This window comes from Neovison vison, chromosome 13 (genome assembly GCF_020171115.1).
Source record: "Neovison vison isolate M4711 chromosome 13, ASM_NN_V1, whole genome shotgun sequence".
In the NCBI taxonomy this organism is placed as follows: Eukaryota; Metazoa; Chordata; class Mammalia; order Carnivora; family Mustelidae; genus Neogale; species Neogale vison.
The window spans coordinates 119,212,462-119,229,336 of record NC_058103.1 but is presented as its reverse complement, the minus strand read 5'-3'; the positions used below and the strand labels follow the sequence as shown (position 1 = coordinate 119,229,336).

General features: G+C 52.4%; 1 protein-coding gene across 4 annotated transcripts in view; it reads left to right on the top strand.

Moving 5' to 3' along the window:
* The window catches only part of TMEM266 (transmembrane protein 266), a 129,288-nt gene that overhangs the window by 77,364 nt on the left and 35,049 nt on the right, over positions 1-16,875 (top strand). For 3 of the 4 annotated variants that reach the window (XM_044231205.1, XM_044231207.1, XM_044231206.1), the window contains exons 4-6: positions 2,435-2,589; positions 5,580-5,653; positions 16,575-16,631. In XM_044231205.1, the coding sequence (XP_044087140.1) occupies positions 2,435-2,589; positions 5,580-5,653; positions 16,575-16,631 (286 nt within the window). Of the gene's footprint in view, positions 1-2,434; positions 2,590-5,579; positions 5,654-16,574; positions 16,632-16,875 lie in introns of those variants that run through there. The other variant, XM_044231208.1, reaches the window with a different exon arrangement.

Here is a 16,875-nt window from a genome sequence, read left to right as displayed (position 1 = left end):
TGTGGTAGAGGGAGCAGACTCTGAGAGGCACATCCATTCACCTGGGGTGTATAAGGCACAGAAACCAACAAATGCCCTGGGTCCTTGCACTGACCGCGCGGACAGTCTTCTGCCATTGTTCGGGGTGACACGGCCCAGCCAGATGACCTTCGCAGCTCCCCCTTTTAGTTATAACTATAGGACATGCTTGCCTCCCATGTCAGATGACAATGAAACGACATCAGTTTTGGGGGCCACCCGTAATTGGACTGGGTTTCCGAGAGGATGTGGAATTAGAGCAGAGTCTCCTTTGGGAGCTGGCAAGCAAGGTGCTTGTGGCGATGAGTGAGCTGGGAGGAGCTGACAGGAGGGCAGGAGGGAAAGTGCTGAGGCAACTGCAGGCTGGCATGAGAGAGGTGTGAAAGGGGGAAGGATTAAAATAGGGCCCCTGGGCTGTTGGGGCAGGAATATCACACTGTGGGAAAAGGAGAAGGCGGGGTAGGTGAGCGGTGCAGACAGGTGAGGAGCAATCAGCTGAGTAATTAAGGCCAAGGAGATCTTACAATTCAATTCATATCCAAAAGCAGCAGCTGCTGGTAGCAACAGTGGGCGGCAGCCTCTAGGCCTCTCTGAGCCTCTTGAGTTGTGAGGTGGAGGCTTCAGTGGCCTCGTCCTCCTTTGGGGGACTTTCCTTCCCTGGCTCTGGCTTCTCACCTGCAACTCCAGGTTCCCCTGCGTCCCTCTGACCAAACCATAACCACCCTCACCAGACCCCCTCCACACCCCTCTGCTCTGAACACAGGACACCCAGTTTCGGTTGAATTTCAGACAAACAATGAATAATTTTTTAGTATAACTCTATCCTTTGTGGTGTTTGGGATGTACTTATACTAGAAAATTGTTCCTTATTTATCTGAGATTTAACTGGAAGTTCTGTGTATTCTCTGACAACCCTCCTGAGCTCCGTTTGATGTCAGTTTGGGGTCTTTGTACCACCTTCCAACAGCTGGGGGCTCCTCCAAGCTTTCCCCAGATGGTTCATGAGAAAGAAACTCCACCTCAAAGCACTCACAGTATTCCTTTGCAGAGAAGGGAGCATCTCAGAATGCCCTCTTCCAGTGACACCCTTGGGATCCCAGGGAAGGGGTGCGGGGGAATGCAGGTGCTGACCCCCCCCCAGCAGTTGCTCCCCCTGGTTGAAGAGGAGGGAGATAGTCAAGTGTTTGGGTCATCAAATAACATCAACATTCTCATCAACCCATTTCAGCAACATGGTACTTCATAGGTCAGATACATTCCCTCATTTAACTTTCAATAACCCTAGAAGTTAAGGAGTTTTATGAATGGGAGACTGAGGCCCAGAATGCAGAGATACCTTCACACATAGTCCTGGATGTCCAAAGGTGGAGCCAAAAGTGAGGGTTTTCCCTGCCAAGTGCTGTCTCTGCTCCTTCAGGATGCCTAATTCTTCCTCACCAAGGCATTGAGGCTTGGCTTCAGCACCCCCACCCCTCTAGAGGCACCCCTCTTTCCCAGGATCTTGTGTTCTGGAAGGGAGTACATCAAATACCCTGAGAGACCTACCCAGCTCTGAGGTTCCGCCCCTCCTTCCCACCTTCAGTCCTACTCAGGAAAAATTCCGCCCTTGGTGGCTTCATCTCCACCTGTTGGGGTTTCCCAAAAGATTGCCCATAAAGCACTAGTCCCACCAGATGCTCAGTGACAAGACATTGCTATGATCCAGCATGTTTCTATGATCCACAGAAAGCATGGCTACTGTGATCCCTTTTGAGCATGGTGATGCATAATAACATATTCAAGCCACTGAAATGTCCAACCTAGAAAAATGTCCAATTGAATTTGACCCAAATTTTCCAAAACATGTCCAACCATAGAAATTATCAAGTGACAACCATTCACATTCTGTGGAACTGGGATTCCATACAACCCACTTTGAGAAACAGAGATTTAGTTCAAATCTTTGCATAGCTAAAAAGTTCTGGAAATTCCTTCATTAGTTTATTGAGCATTTATTAGAGGTGAGCTGAGGGCTTCCTAACTTTAGAGCCTATGCTAGATTCCAAGACCAAACAAGTTGTACCATAATAACAGCTCATTTTCATGCAGTTCTTACACCCAGCCAGGCTCTTTGCTGACCTTCATGATCTCCTCCAGTGATTACAAGGAACCTATGCGATGTGGGTTTCACACCCATTGCAGAGTCCAAAGCACCAACTGCTGCTGCTGAGCTGCCCAGGTCAGCCTCCGTACCTAGCTCCATCTCCTCCTGAGATGGTTTTCCTCTTCGTGATTCTACCCAGTGGCCTCTCAAATAAGGTTGCATTTTGCTGAGACGCAGAGCTGGGGAGGAATGACGAGGGTGGGTCTGAGAGCAGAGTTATGGCCGGGATCTCACCCTCTGTCCCCGCCTCCTGTCCCGCTTTTGTCCCCACAGGTCTACCTGGCTGAAGCCGTGCTGTGGGAAGAGAGCAGCCGTGTGGCAGGTATTTTTGCTCAGTGCGAGTCTCAACAGTTTCCTGGTAGCCTGTGTAATATTGGTGGTGATTCTCCTGACTCTGGAACTTCTAATAGATATAAAGCTTCTCCAGTGTGAGTAGCAAGAGAGATACATATGCAAATACATATGATGTCAATATTCAGTGTGCATCCATCAGGGGTCCCCAACCAGCAGTGCAATCTACCCCCCAGCCCAATGCTGCTGTTGTGCCCCTGGCCCCATGGCTCATGGGGATTGCCACCCAGGGAGGAAATCTGGCAGTTCCTCTCCCCATAACCTCTAGTATCTGTTTACCCTTTCTCCCCAATGTGGCCTCTACAGCTCCCCCTGCCCTTCATAATCAGAAACTGATGAGATCTAAAATGTTGGGGACCCCTGTGTGCACTATTTTGTTTTGTTTTGTTTTTTAATTTTTCCCATTTGGAATTTTCCAGGTTGGATTTTTCTGTAGCTTACAGAGAGTTCTCGCATGTGGAGGCGAACAGCAACCACAGTGATGATAGGATTGCTTGTATTGTTATCCAGCCGTCAGTTGGCAGAGTTACTTAAGGCTGTGAGCATCCTGAAAGCACTTCTCCATACATTTGACCCTAGCAGGAACCCTGGGAGGTGGCTGTGACTGATTTTATCTCATCTTATAGGCAAGGGAATTAACATTTGGAGAAGTTAGAGACTTCCCCTAGGTAAAGGACTTCAGGTCACCAGACCATTCAATGGCCCGGCCAGTTTCCTTCCCACCGTAGTTCTCTTGGTATTCATCCTACTCTTGTGTTTAAGGGAGCCTGATGCACATGGCCATCGATGGCTTGTCTGCTCCCTCTTCTGTCCTTCTGGATGTGCTGTGGTAACGTGACTGCTGGGGCGGGGACACCTCCTGCCCCCGACCCTTGCAGACCCCTATTTAGTACTCCAGTGGGGAGAGCCAGGCGTCTTCACTCTTGGCTTTGGATGAGTGGGTGGTTTCTGGTAGAACTCTTGGATTGCCGCCCCCCACATTTCTCTGATTCAGGAAGCAGATTATTCAAGTGCAAATAAAAAAGAGATAAAATTATTGGCCCCCAAGATTCTGCCATTGGCAAAATCTAAGACAATAGACCTAGCCACCCCCAAACTCATTAAGTTGTCTTCGACTTGTTTTCTCAAATGTCCCCAATTCTTTTACTGGAGCCTCTGATTTTAGGATCCATCAGAGCTCCTTCCGTGCCCCATCAGCCTTCCCTACTCCCTAAGAGAGGATGACAGGGAGTACAGAATTGCTTTTGTCTGATAAGCCTCCTTGGGTTTTGTGCAGCTGGTGGCCCCTTGGTTCCAATCAAAGTATCTTCCAGCATAAAGTGACCAGCACTGGTTTTAAACTCAACCTGTCTTCAATTAAACCATGTTGTATACTTTCCCTCCCTCTCATCCATATGTCTGCTTTTTATGAGGTCTTGGCCATAACAGAGTCTTTCTTTCCCTGTCGTAGGTTATACTTGGGGCCCTCGGCTGCTCAGGTTGTGACATGGCATTGAGTAGAACTGAGAACCTAGCCGACACTGGAATTTTGCTTAAAATTAAGTATCCAGGAGATTGATTTTGGTGGGAGATCCAATAGCAGCTCATAAAAGGCATCTTAAATTCCATAAAATGCACAATCAGAGATTTATTGCTCTTCTAAAGCAAACCGTAAAAAAAGGCACAGGAATTCATTTGAGAAATAATGGGGAGAGATTTTATGTTTTCAGAATCATCTGGAGGTCTTTTCAGAGTCACACAGGCCTCAGACTCACTTCCCACTAGTCCTCATGTGGCCTGGGACGAAAAGAATCCACAGTGCATCCAGGCCTCATCCTCTAAGGGTCACATTGGCCCAATGCCAGGGTACCCCGAGGTCTCCCACCTGGAACCTGGTATTGCAGCCTTGCTGTATATGCTCCAGGGACATGCTCCAGGGCTGGGGTTCTGCCCGCCCCCAGGGTTCACTGATCTCAGCACTTTGGGGGAGACTGTGGGTTCTTCTCTTTCAAGCCAGCTTCCCCACTGAGGCCCTGGATATTTTCCTTTAGCCCCTTGGGCTGCACGCTAAGGAGGCCTGGCCCAACCCCAGAAGAGAAACGGCAAGGTGTATTTTCCGCAACATTCCTGCACCCTGTTTGGGCCCTGCCCACTGCCCTGCGGTGTCTCTTTCAGGCCTGCCTTCTGAGAAGTATCCCCACCCATCTATTCTCCATCAGAGCCCACCTGACCCTCATCCTGGGCCCCAGCACCCTGCTTTTGACCTCACTACTTGATGAACTATGCCCTTCTTAGGCTTGGAAGCTGGTCTTGGCTCCTGTATTTTAAGAGGGTCTTTCAGAGCAAGCGCCTTCACTCCAAGGATTCTCTGGTGAAAGGTGCGGTGGGAGCTTTCGGGGGCTGACAGCTCTCTCCACTTGCACTCTGGAGTCTGGAGGGCAAATGGAGCCACCTGGAAGGATAGCAGAGCCCGAATGCTTGTCCTTCCATGCTCAGGAGGTGAAGGCCCCTGTACTGGGTTTGCCTCCACCCTCATCCCCCAGACACTCTGGCTGACTGGCCTCTCTACACTCAGTGTTTTCACAGTGAAAAGCCAAAGTAAGCTTGCCTTAAGTCCCACTGACAGTTTTAGGACAAAACTGAGCCCACAGTTTTGGAGGGGAATGGTGTTGGGAGTTTCTGAAAGCTCATCTGGACTTGACTGAAGCTGCCTTCCCAGCTCTGAAAGCCATGGAGGTCTTCCTAAGCCCCGCTCTGGAGGGCCCTTTCTAGGAGGATGCCTGTAACTCGAAGCCCACAAGGCTGATGGGACTGAGCTGGAATTCTGGGAGGCGGCCTATGGGGGAGATAGAGGAGGCCTCTCAGAAGGAAAGAAGAGCACCACTGGCCAGCTGTCCTCCCCCCACCTCCACCGCAGACACCATTTTAAGCTGCCCTTGATGTTCTCTGGCCTGATTCTGTCCAGATCTCAGTGTTCCCAGGAGCAGGCCCCGGGCTCCCAGAGGTCTGCCTCCATGCTGTGAAGGCTCTCTACCAATGCACCTAACTCCTTCCGCCTAAAACTGGCGCATTATTGTGTTTGTTGCAGTTTCCAGCGCATTCCAGTTTGCCGGCATAATTCACTGGATCAGCCTGGTCATTCTTTCTGTGTTCTTCTCAGAGGTAGGTAAAGACTTGGGTCCTGTGACCTCTTTAAGATAACTCCTGCCGTGGGGAGACCAAACTCTGTTCCCTAAATATTTACCAGTGTCCCGCCCTCTGCTGGCCCTCAAGGCTGCACAGAGGGGAAAACAGGGCAGGGAGCTGGGCTCTGGGCTAGGAGGTGTCCGTGCCACTGCTGACGCCTCCACGGAGGCCTGAACCCCAGCTCGTGACCCCCGCGTGGAATCCCAGAGGACAAGCAGGTGTCCTCCGAATAAGGGGTAGGCAAAAACGTGTGTGGAAGTGAGACTGAGGGCAAAAGGCCATGTGTGGTGAGCAGCAGGCAGGGGGCTGGGCTGATGCCCGGGGGGGCCTGCAGGTGGTAAGAACTACCTGCGGATTGGGCACACAGTGGGCAGAGAGAATGGAGTCACAAGCCTGGGCAGTGGACTTGAGCAGGGGATGCAGGACTGTGGGATCTGCTAGGCCGAGTTTGAGCAGAGGGCCACAGGAATGGAGTGGTGGGATCAGGGATCACGGACACCCTTTACCATTGCTATAGCCAGCCAACTGAAGCCCAAGTCGAGATCTCCCTGTGTGAGGTAAGAGGGAACAAGCTCCTGGGGACTCCTGGGTCACTGGGCTTTAGTGTGAGTTAGTTGCCCAGTATGAGACTAAACCGTATGGGCAGCCAGGATAACAGCACCTTGCTCTGCCTGTACACAGGGGTGAGTGACCCTTCTTTCGAGCAGTCCCCAGACCATCACAGTGATACCCTGGCCTGCATTTCAGTGCCGTTGACTTCGGACTGCTATGGGCCAGGTCTCCCAGGGAGCTGGGAAGGTTGGACTTTATCTTGTGAGCAGTGGCAAGTCATTGAAAGATGGGAGAATTTCCTGTGGAAATCCAGTTCTTCCCAATGGAACAAAAGACTAGCCTGAGTCAAACTGCTCACTGTCCCTATCTGCCCATTTGCCCCACCTCCACGGCCACAGGCCCACATCAGTTCACGCAGAGGGCCCAATGGGGCCTTTCAGCAGGGTCAAAGCATGGGGAGAATGGCAGAAAGAAAAGGCAGAGAGTCTGTTGGAGAGATGCGTGCACATGCACACACACACACACACACACACACACACACAGCTCACGTCAACATGGATGCTGCTACCCCCACAGCCCCACAGGCTCAGGGGGCTCTGGGTCCCAGAGCACAGCAGTGCCTCGAAGGGAAGAAGGATGCTGTGCGAGAGGAACCTTGTGAGTGAAGGTATGGAAGTACAGACTATTTGGAGACATGGTCAGGAAACCCAAAGAGTTAAGAGTCCCGAGGTCCTCTTGTGGACTGGCTCTGGCCCCTTATAGTAGCCCTCAATAGCCTTCAAAGATCAGTCCTGAATCCTGAGTCTGGGTGTGCGGTGTGGTGGGGCTGGGTGGCAGGCAATCCAAGCATAGAACATTCCCTCCCCATGCCTCCGTTCCTGCAGCCCACAGAGTTGGCAGGCAAGCCCGGGCCTGAAGCTCTGGCTATGGGGGCAGATCCCAACATTGACCCTCCTGGGTAGCGTCCCCACCAGCTCGCTGAAAACGTTGCTCTGGAGGTGACTCAGCAGCCCCTCCACAGTGCCTGCTTCCCAGCCTCCCTCCCTTTGGAGGGTCTTGCCCTCCCCAGCTCCCTTGCCTCCACTCCCCATGATTCCCTCCCGCAAACACACACAGGCCCTGGCCAGATGTCTCCTTGATGCAAACCTTGGAAAATCTGTCCTGTGCCTGTGACTACCAACAAAAATGTTTCATCAGTTGCTGAAGTTTTCCCCTCTATCCCTCTGCTTTGGTTTTATTGGCTTTCCAGAATTTATTTCCTAGCATGAATTTGGCATTCCCTTCCTGTCACTGCCAGAGACAAGATGCCTGAGACAGACAAACCCCTGTGCAGAGGAATCTCAGCCTCAAACCGCCACCACCCACTCCCAGACACACACCCAGAATGGGAAGAGCCAGGGCTCCCCACCAGCTTCCCACCAGTCCCTGCCCTTGACCTTGTCAAAGACCGAAGACCAGATCGGGTGGAGCCATAACCAGGTGGCATCAGAGGAGTAACGTGGAGTAACAGAGGGCTAGCAGGGGAGTAACAGGGCACCCTGCCCAGTGGGAACTCAGGGCTGCTACACGCTGATCTCCAGATGGGGCAGCCCAAGTCATGCACCTGGGTTTGCACATGTCACAGAGTGCCCCGAAGAACCAAGCATCAGCAAGCATAAGAAAGCCCCCTCCACCCCTGTTCCCCAGCGGGTTTAGAGTTGTGGGATAGTGTTTGTGCTCCTTGGTGACTAGGGCACCTCTGGTGAGAAGGGCCAGGGGAGCCAGTGTCCCTCAGCTGTGCATTTTCAGTGGACTTTTCCAAACGGTACGGACAAAGAGAGTGGCCTGGGGTTACTTGGCCAATTCTGGCCAAAACTAGGCCCAGGCCTCTGGGCTCCTAATCTAGGCTGTCACCACTGCATCCCTCTGTGGTCCTAGTGACAAAAGGTTGTGAGGGGACCAAGACTCTGGAGCAAGGGCTATGGCCAGGAACCAAGAAAGAAGAGATCTAACCCTTCAAAGCCTCAGACCCCTGACCCAACGCAACCAGCACACCCGCCTCGTCTTGTGTGAAATGAACATCACTCCTTTGAAGTCTGGCCCCGTTTTCCTCAGGAAATACCTAGAGACATGGCTATGGGCCGAGGGTGGGGTCATTCCAAGACTCCAAGCCTGGCAGGACTTAAAGAATGGGTGTTAATTCACAGATTCTACAAAGGTTTGACCTACAAGGCTCCTGATGCTGTGGTAGGTGACTTTTGACCAGTCCTGAGCAGTATGCTAGCTCTTGTCTCAACTAAGCTTTAGGGAAACCCAGAATGTGGGTGTGGCATTTGACAAGTTGGGACAGTGAGGCCTGGAGAAGAGTGGCAAGCTGCCCAGGGTCTGCAGGAATGACAGGTGGGACCAGAAGCAGGCTCCATCCACCCCATCCTTTGCCCATCTCATTGCTCTGAGGGCTGCTTCAAGGCAGCTGGGTCACCCTGTGCTGTGCATCCCCAGGAGACATGTCTAGACCCAAAGAAGAGAAAGTTGAGGCTGCTCTGGGCTCAGTTTGAGGACATCTGTTCAAACAGGCTGTGCTACTTGCCTGAGATGCTTCTCAATGTTGTGACAGTGGGTATCAGGCAGGCAGACTGGGTGGGGTCCCTAAAAGGGCCCAAGGTGAAAACAGGTGCCCCAAGAGTTTCCTGGGCCCTGATAGTCACTGTGCTTCCAGACGGCTCTGTGGCACCCAAGAACGAGCAAAACTTTTGGAGTCCAGATGGAAAATTTTACAAATGCTGTTTGCAAATTATAGTCAACCCCACCCTTGCCTGACATTGGGACCAGCCAGCCACGTACAACCGGGGGGCCCAGCTGCTTCTCTTCCTGAAACTGTACGGGGTTGGGGCCTAGCCAGACTGGGCCACCCAGTAGCAGGGTTCTCGCACGGGCCAGGAGGTGTTGGCCCCGTCCCCTAATGCTGGGCGTGGTGGGAGGGGGAGGGTAGAGAGGCCAGCTCTTTTCCTGGAAGAGGAGAAAGCTGACCTGTGGCTGGCCCTCTAGATAGGAGCCTCAAGACAGTGGTGGAAGCAGCTGCTGCTTTGTCCTCCTCTTCCTCTTATGATTTTATTGAGGTGAAATTTGCATAGCATAACTCTTTTAAACTGTACCATCCAGTGGCATTTAGAGCATACCCTGTGCTAGGTCACCTCTTTTGAGTGTCAAAACATTTTCCTCCCACCCAGAGGCCTGAAGCCATGATAGAGTCACTCCCCATTCCCCTTTGACCCAGCCCCTCCAACCACTGATCCGCTTTCTCTGTCCGGGAACTTAACTAGTCTGGGTATTTCACATAAACACGGTCATACGACCCACGATCTTTTCCATCAACGTAGCATTGTCAAGTTTACCCATGTTGTTGCATGGCTTAGGGAGTCATTCCTTATTATGTCTGAATAGGATTCCATTGGATGGAGAGGCCACATTTTGTTTTTCCACCTTTCAGTTGGTCAAGGCTTCTTTCGCCATCAGTTGTGGGTTGCCATCTCCTCTCCAGTGCAGCCTCTCCATCTCAAGGGAGCCTGGCCTGCTGGCTTACCTGTGCCTTTACCAAGGGAAGGCCATTGCCAACTAAGCCAAAATGACCCAGAGCTTCCGCTTTCCAAATCAGCAGCCAGCCCAAGACTCTGGACTCATGAGGGGGTCCCTTTCCCACCTGCCACTTCCTCCCAGGGGTGAGCCTTGGTCATCCCACAGAAGGCAAGAAGCGGTGCTGGACTTCACCCTCTGACAAATGATGCATTTGCATCCCCTCTGTGTCTGACGAGGATGCAACAAGAGGGAGCCAGTTTGGCCACGGGGATGCAGCATGTGGGGCAAGTCACGGGCGCTCTCTGGGCCTTGGCTTCCTCATCTTTGACCTGAGGGACTTGGGCCTATCCCAGGGGCAGGGCTGCCTTCTTGACCCCACCAAAGGGGGCGCACTTTGGGAAGAGAATCTGGCTTCCCTGTCTACCTTTCCATGTTTCAGAGAGGTGGAGGGAAATCAGGGCCCCAAACCTGCCTTTCCCCCAGCTGAGAGAGCCACACATCCTGTCAATTCTGATTGCACTTGTCCCTTCCATAATGTGAGCAGCGGCTGCCCCACCACCTCACAGGAAAAGCCTGATAGGATTATGAAATTGTCCTAAAAAGACTGAAGAGGAGGAAATGGGTAAGAGCCCAGAGCACTGGACTTCTCGAGGGATCAGGCTTGATTCAGAAGGTGCGAGGCTGCCATCCCCAGCCTGGGCCGTGTGCCCCACCACCCCCATGGGACCAGCACTGGAGCAAGCCTGCTGTGACTTCTTGCTGCTCTTCCACCACTGCCAGGAGCCCTTGGTCTTCACATACCTCAGCCAGGCACCTGAGGTGCTGTGCAGAGATAGAAATCTGGTGCCACCGTGCAGGCCCAGCTTCGGGGTGTCTGTAGTTGGCTGGGAAGCAGCCAAGCAAATATGAGAGCCCTGGAAAAGGGGCGGAAGTTCAAGCTCAAGGTAGTCATGGAAGCAATCTGTCTGCAGAGGTGTGAGCTTGCAGGTGGGTGAGCTGGAAGGACCTCAGGCAGCGGTCACAGAATACATAGGGGACAGAGGCGGGAGCCAGCACCCTGTGTCTGGTTGTCCACTATGGCAGGGGAGGTGGTGAGACACCTGGGGAACCCCAGCAAGACCAGATCACAGAGGCCCCTAATGTCTTGCTCAGGGGTTGGGGTCTTGATCCAAAGCCAGTGGGGAGCCACCGGAGGCCTCTAAGCAGGAGAGGGGTGTGATGACATTGGCTTTTTAGAGAATTCACCCTGACATCCAGGTCTGGAGGAAGTAGGAAGACTGGAATTTGGAGACCATTTAGGAGGCATGGCTCAGCTGTTCAAGGTTAATGGTTTGAACCAGAAAGTGGAAGGGAGATGGAGAAAGGGACAAGGGGGAAAGAGATTAAAGAACTACACTGATCACAGATCATCACTGGCGGCCAGGGGTTGGAGGGGAGCATGGCAGTGGAGAAGGCCAGCCAAAGAGGCAACAGTGATGGGGTGTGCCAAGCAGAGCTCCTGCCAGACACACAGGCTTAGGGGGCTTCTGGGTATGGGTGGGAAGTGCAGCCAAGGTAGCGATCGTCCCTGGATGGGGTTAGGGAGTAGAGAAGAAACTGGGGCCCTGGGAAGCACTGTCAGTATGGATGGAGGAAAAGAAAGCCCAGATGAACGAGCAGGTGTAGCCAAGGGAAGTGGGAGGAGAACCCAGAGCTGCTGGTACCCTGGAGACAGAAGGGGGGGTTCTTGAAGAGGAGGAAAGTGCCCAGCACACTAGACACTGCCACACTGAGATAAATTGCAGGACTTTATCCATGAGTGCCGGCATGGCTAACAAGGTAGGAGAGGTTCCACCACTGTGGTGAGGCTCATGGCAGATTGCAGCGGGTGAAGTGGAGGCGCCACCTCCAAACCTCCACCTGGGAGAAGAGGGACGGCAGCAGCTGAAGGGAGACATGGGATCAGTGAGGGATGTTTTAGAATGAGGAGACTGAGAGAGTTCTTGGGCTGAGAGGAAGTTCTGGAACTCAGCTTTGCACAGCCTGTGTGTTTCACGCTTGCTTCCTTACCTGAGGGCTGGCACAGAGTGCACACACACAATGTAGAAGGGACTGACAACTGGTCGTGTTGTCTGCCCTATGGGTCTCATACCCATTCTTTCAAGGGAGTTGAGCACCTCCTGCCAGAATGAAGCCAGCACCAGGGAGAGCGCAGCAGTTTGCCCATGAGCCCTGGTCCGATGGAGGTATTGGCTACTGTGTCTGGTCTGGAGTTCATGTGTAGACCCCTAGGGAAGACACCAACCTCCTGAGGAGGAGGCTTGCTGTGCTCCATGCCCATGGATTTTGAGGGTGTGAGGCTGGAGGAGTGAAGGGGAGGCTGGTCCCTTTGCTCCTGTTTTATCAGCACCTAAGCCTAGGAGACACCATTGTGATCCCCCCATCACCCCCAATCTGCACCTGTTACCCAGAAAGCCTTTCTTGTGCGCACCAATTCAAGACTGCTTTCAGACCCTACAAAGGTTCCTCACATTTCTTACTTCTTCCTTGTGGCTGGATCCTGAATTCCATGTCTTCCTCTTGCTGCTCTCACTTAACCTGGGGATGGGGGGATTAAGAGGAAGGAGCCAGCAACTATCTTAGCAGAGAAAACTCGCCCAAGGGTTGATGTGCTTCTTGAAGAAGTGCATGGGGTCAGCCCCCAGCCACCTTGTGCCCACCGCGGGTGTTCCCAAGGCCAGCCTGCACCACACTCCCCCACCCTGCCCAGCTCAGACAGGTGTGTGCTGCTCCCTTCTCCCCCGCTGGTGGGGCCTGGTTTCAGGGATGGCTCTGCAGGGAGCAAGGGTGCCAGCCCCTACTCTGCTCACCAGGCAGTGAGCCAGGGTCTGGAAAAGGGGTACCTTTTTAAAATTTTCATAGAGGCGTTCTACCGACTAGCAGGTGCTTCTGCCTGTATCCCCCAAGGTTCCCAAGCTGTAGAAGCTCATCAGACCCCATCCCAGGGAGAGAAGGTGGGGCCTTCTCAGGAGGCACGGGAGGCCTTACTGCCACCTGACTAAGACAGAGTCTGGAGCAGATGCCAGAGTCTCACTCTTCCCTCCTGCTGCCTAAAGCCTAAATCCTTTCTCCAGAGAGAGGGGAGAGGAGTCCTTCCAGAAAACAGGGCTTCCTGAGGGGAAAAGATGTGGGCATCTGAGGTGGGAACGAAGAGGGGCTGAGGACCAAAGGGTTTACCTGTTTCTCCCTGAGGCTGTTTCTGCACCTGCAAGATGGCAGGGACGCTGGGCTTATAGTAAATATGTGATGCTCTCATTGAAGTTTCGCTAAGAGTTTGGCCTATCCCATGTGCCAGAGCATCCTTAGCTCTTGAAGGCAAGGTTGGACTGAAGGGGCTGAAAACCTTCAGTCGTAGGCAGGAAAGAGGCAGCTGGAGCTTCCAAGCTCCAGGAATTCCAAGGATTTGCATTTGGACCCTTGCTCAAAGCCCTTTGCAACTCTTGGGGACAGGATTGCAGGACAAGGGGCCTCAGGTTGGAGTGAGTGATAAAACAGCCCCTCCCTACTGCCCTGCTCTTGCCTTCCCTGTGGAGCTTTGTAGCAGCCTGGTGAGGCAGACAGCATGGGGCGCTGGTCCACCCTCATTCTAGCCGATGGCACATGCTTAGTAAGAGAGAGACCACAAAGAGGATCAGACTTTAGTGTAATTCTCCTCCCTGTTGCATCTAGGCATGTGGCCTCCCTGTTTCCAACATGGGACATTGTTGCTTGATAAATCCCTGTGGTTCCAGTGGGTACCCTAGGGAAGTTTGTGAAAAAGGCATATTCCTGGGCCCTGCCCCCATAGATTCGGATACCTGGATCTCCATGCAAGCTCAGGAATCTGCATTTGAGACAGATCCCCAGATGCTGATGCAGGGAGACTTGCCTGCCTATTGAGAAACACAGCTGTGACTGGATCAGTCAGCCCCTAGCAAGCAGTGTGGCCAGGTCCCTGTCTCTGTGGGCAGGGAAGTTTGGCAAAGGATGCCGCAGACAAAGGCCGCCAGGTGGGCTGTCTCCAAGCTGGGTTCTCATTCTAGCTTTGACTCAGACTTGGAGCAGCTGTCTTCACGCCACCAGTTCCCCCTCTGCAGTGGGAGGGTGGGCCAGGAGGTGTCTCCATAGCTGCCTTTGGCTGTTGTGTTTCCATGGACTGGGTTAGGAAGGAGGAGGGTGACCTGAGTCGGACCTCAGAGGATGGATCCCAGTGGGATGGGCCAGCAATGAGAGAGACAAGTAGCCCATGCTCCAGCTGCTCCGCTGGTTTCTGTGGCTCAGCTTTAGCCCGGTAGCCATTCAACTTCCATCCCTTCCCGGAGCACAGAGGCTCCATGTGTCTTGTCTGCTGCCTGCTCCTCCCCTTGGGGTTGCTGGCTGCATCTCGAGCCTGGCCGGCTCCCTTCTTCATCCCCCAACCCTGCATCCCCTGGACTGCTGCCTTGTTTATCAAGAAGTGAGAGGATTCCTTTTGTATGAGGGTCCTAGAGTAGTCAAACTCAGAAACAAAAAGTAGAGTGGTGGTGACAGGCACAGTGGGGGGGCGCGGGGAATGGGGATGGGGAGTTGGGTTTTAACGAGTGTGATGGAAAACTTCTGGAGATGAGCGGTTGCATGACAGTGTGAATGTACTTAATGCCACAGTACACTTTAGAAATGGTTAAAACGGTAAAATTTGTGCTATGTGTATTTTACCACAATTTTAAAAGAGGAAAAAGGAGAAGTAGCAGCCCCAGGAGAAATCCTGTTTGGACCAGGCCCTCTTCCCCTCTCTCTTGGCCCGGACTTTCTGCTTCTGGGAGCCTTACAACTGGGAATTTGGAGTGGATGTAGCCAAAGTGAGATTTCAGAGGAGATAAACACCACATTTCAATGTCAGCACAGTTAGATGGATGGAATAACAACCAAAGAAATGAGGTCCATCTGTGGTTACACTGCTGGAGAATGCCACGCAGAATCAAAAACGTCCAGGTCCAAATGCCAACTCACCGTCCAATGCCTGAGTGACCTGGGAAGCCCACTTCATCTCTGTGAGCTTCAGGTTCCCTCTCTGCAAAATGAGAACCACATGTGAGGTACTGGCCCAGGGCCTGGCACTTATTGGTGTGTAGTATATGGCAAAGGTTAATTTCATAAAGAATTGGGAGATTGGAGTCACTTAACCCATCTCCTTGGCAGAGGGAAAACTGAGGCACAGAGAGGCAATTTGATTTGCCCAAGGCCACACAACAAGTCCATTACTGGGCTGTGGCTTCAAGATGTCTTGGACCTCAACCCAGGTTTCTGGAGTTTGTCCAGCAGTTAAGCATTGGTCCCCTATCAAGAAGCCATGTGAGAATGGACATCGGGCTATCACATGACCCTCTCTGTTGTCAGAGATGCCTCCAGGATCCCACCTACTCATTCCTTCATGAAGACAGGATAGGCTTTAACAAGGAGGAGGTGAATTTTATCAGCCAAGCCTTTTTGTGGTTTAAGTGTGGGTGGAGATCCATGGGCAGTCAGTAGCTTTGTTGAGTTCAGATGGCTGGTCTTATACTGCAGCCCATGCGAGCAGAGACACCATCTGGTGTGAATTACTGGGAACTAGTCATCTTGCTTTAGGAAGGACCTCCAGACACATGTACCAGGGTCCTCTGAGACTGGTATGTACATACTCTCTTTGGAGTGAGACATAGTCCTGGGAAAGAGCCCTCTCCTGAAGGCAGCAGCACTGGAGTAAATTGCTAGGGGTCTGAAGGAATTCATCCTTCATGCGTGCATTTGTTCATGGACTCAAACCACACTTGCATTCTGTGTCTACCCTGCGTGAGAGAAATCAGTGTTTCTTGAGCCTTGCCTGGGGGATCAGGGAAGTAATCACCACAAGGTACGATGAAGCACCCCAGAGAGTGATTGATGTCCCCAAGTTCTGCAAGAACACCAAGGAAAGACTGAGCCCAGGGAGTGTGGGAGACCTTCATGGAGGTGATATCCAAGCAGGGGCCAGAAGGACAGGAAGGCCTTTTCCAGGTAGAGAAGGGAAAGGGTACTGCTGCTTAGCACACTGGCCACACTGCTCTAAAAAGAAAACAGAAAACACAAGGACTTCAGCTAGGCAGGGTCCATTTCTCTTTCACGGAAGGACAAGTGGGGTGAACAGTTCAGGCAGATGTGGTCGTTTGGGGCTGCTGGGGACTCAGAAGGCCTCCATCTTGTTGCCCATCCCTCCCTACCAAAGATGGCTCACCCACCATACCTGCACAGTCTAGTCTTTGGGAAGAGGGAAAGAGGAGAAGGAGCCTAATGCCTTCCACAGCTGGGAGATGTTGGCTGTGGCTGGGTGACCATGCTAATTATCCAATTATTCTCTAAGAAAAAGAGAGGAGATTGGGGGAGAAGGGAGAGGAGCGAACAGGCAGTCTGCCATATGCAAAGAGGAAAGAGCTTGCATGTTTGTAGATTTGTGGCATAGACAGGCGTGCAGGAGATGACTCTGGAGAGGGAAGTGGGATCGGGGTATATTCTGTATGTCCTGGGAGCACTGCAGTGTGTTAGGGTGTGTGGGGGGGGGAGGTTTGCATGGATCGTGTTGCAAACCAGGAGCTGAGGCAAAGTGTGATGGGGAGGGCATGTAAGCTGAGAAACTCTCAGAGGGTGGTAAAGACATTTTCCATTACTGAACAAGGAGGCAGAGTCCCTGATTCTGAGCTCTGGAATCTTCTCCGCTGGGGGTATGGGCAGGGGCTGGAGAGCAGTAATCATAATCTTTTCTCTCATTTCCTCTCCCCAGACTGTACTTCGGATTGTGGTGCTTGGGATCTGGGATTATATCGAAAACAAAATAGAGGTAAAGGCCAGCGTCAATGCGCACCCCCCACACTGGCCATTCTGGGAACCGGAAAATATCCCTCCAGGTGGGACCTCAAAAAGGCCTGATCCTTCCACACTGGGTGCAGAAGTCCCTGTGGCTGTGTTGTTGGGGTTGGAGGGCAGGGGACAGGCAGGTGGAGAAAGTTCCTGGCAAAGGGACAGCCTGAAAATTCTCCTCAAAATTCTGCAAGATTTGAGAAGTTTTTTTGAGTCAGTTGGAA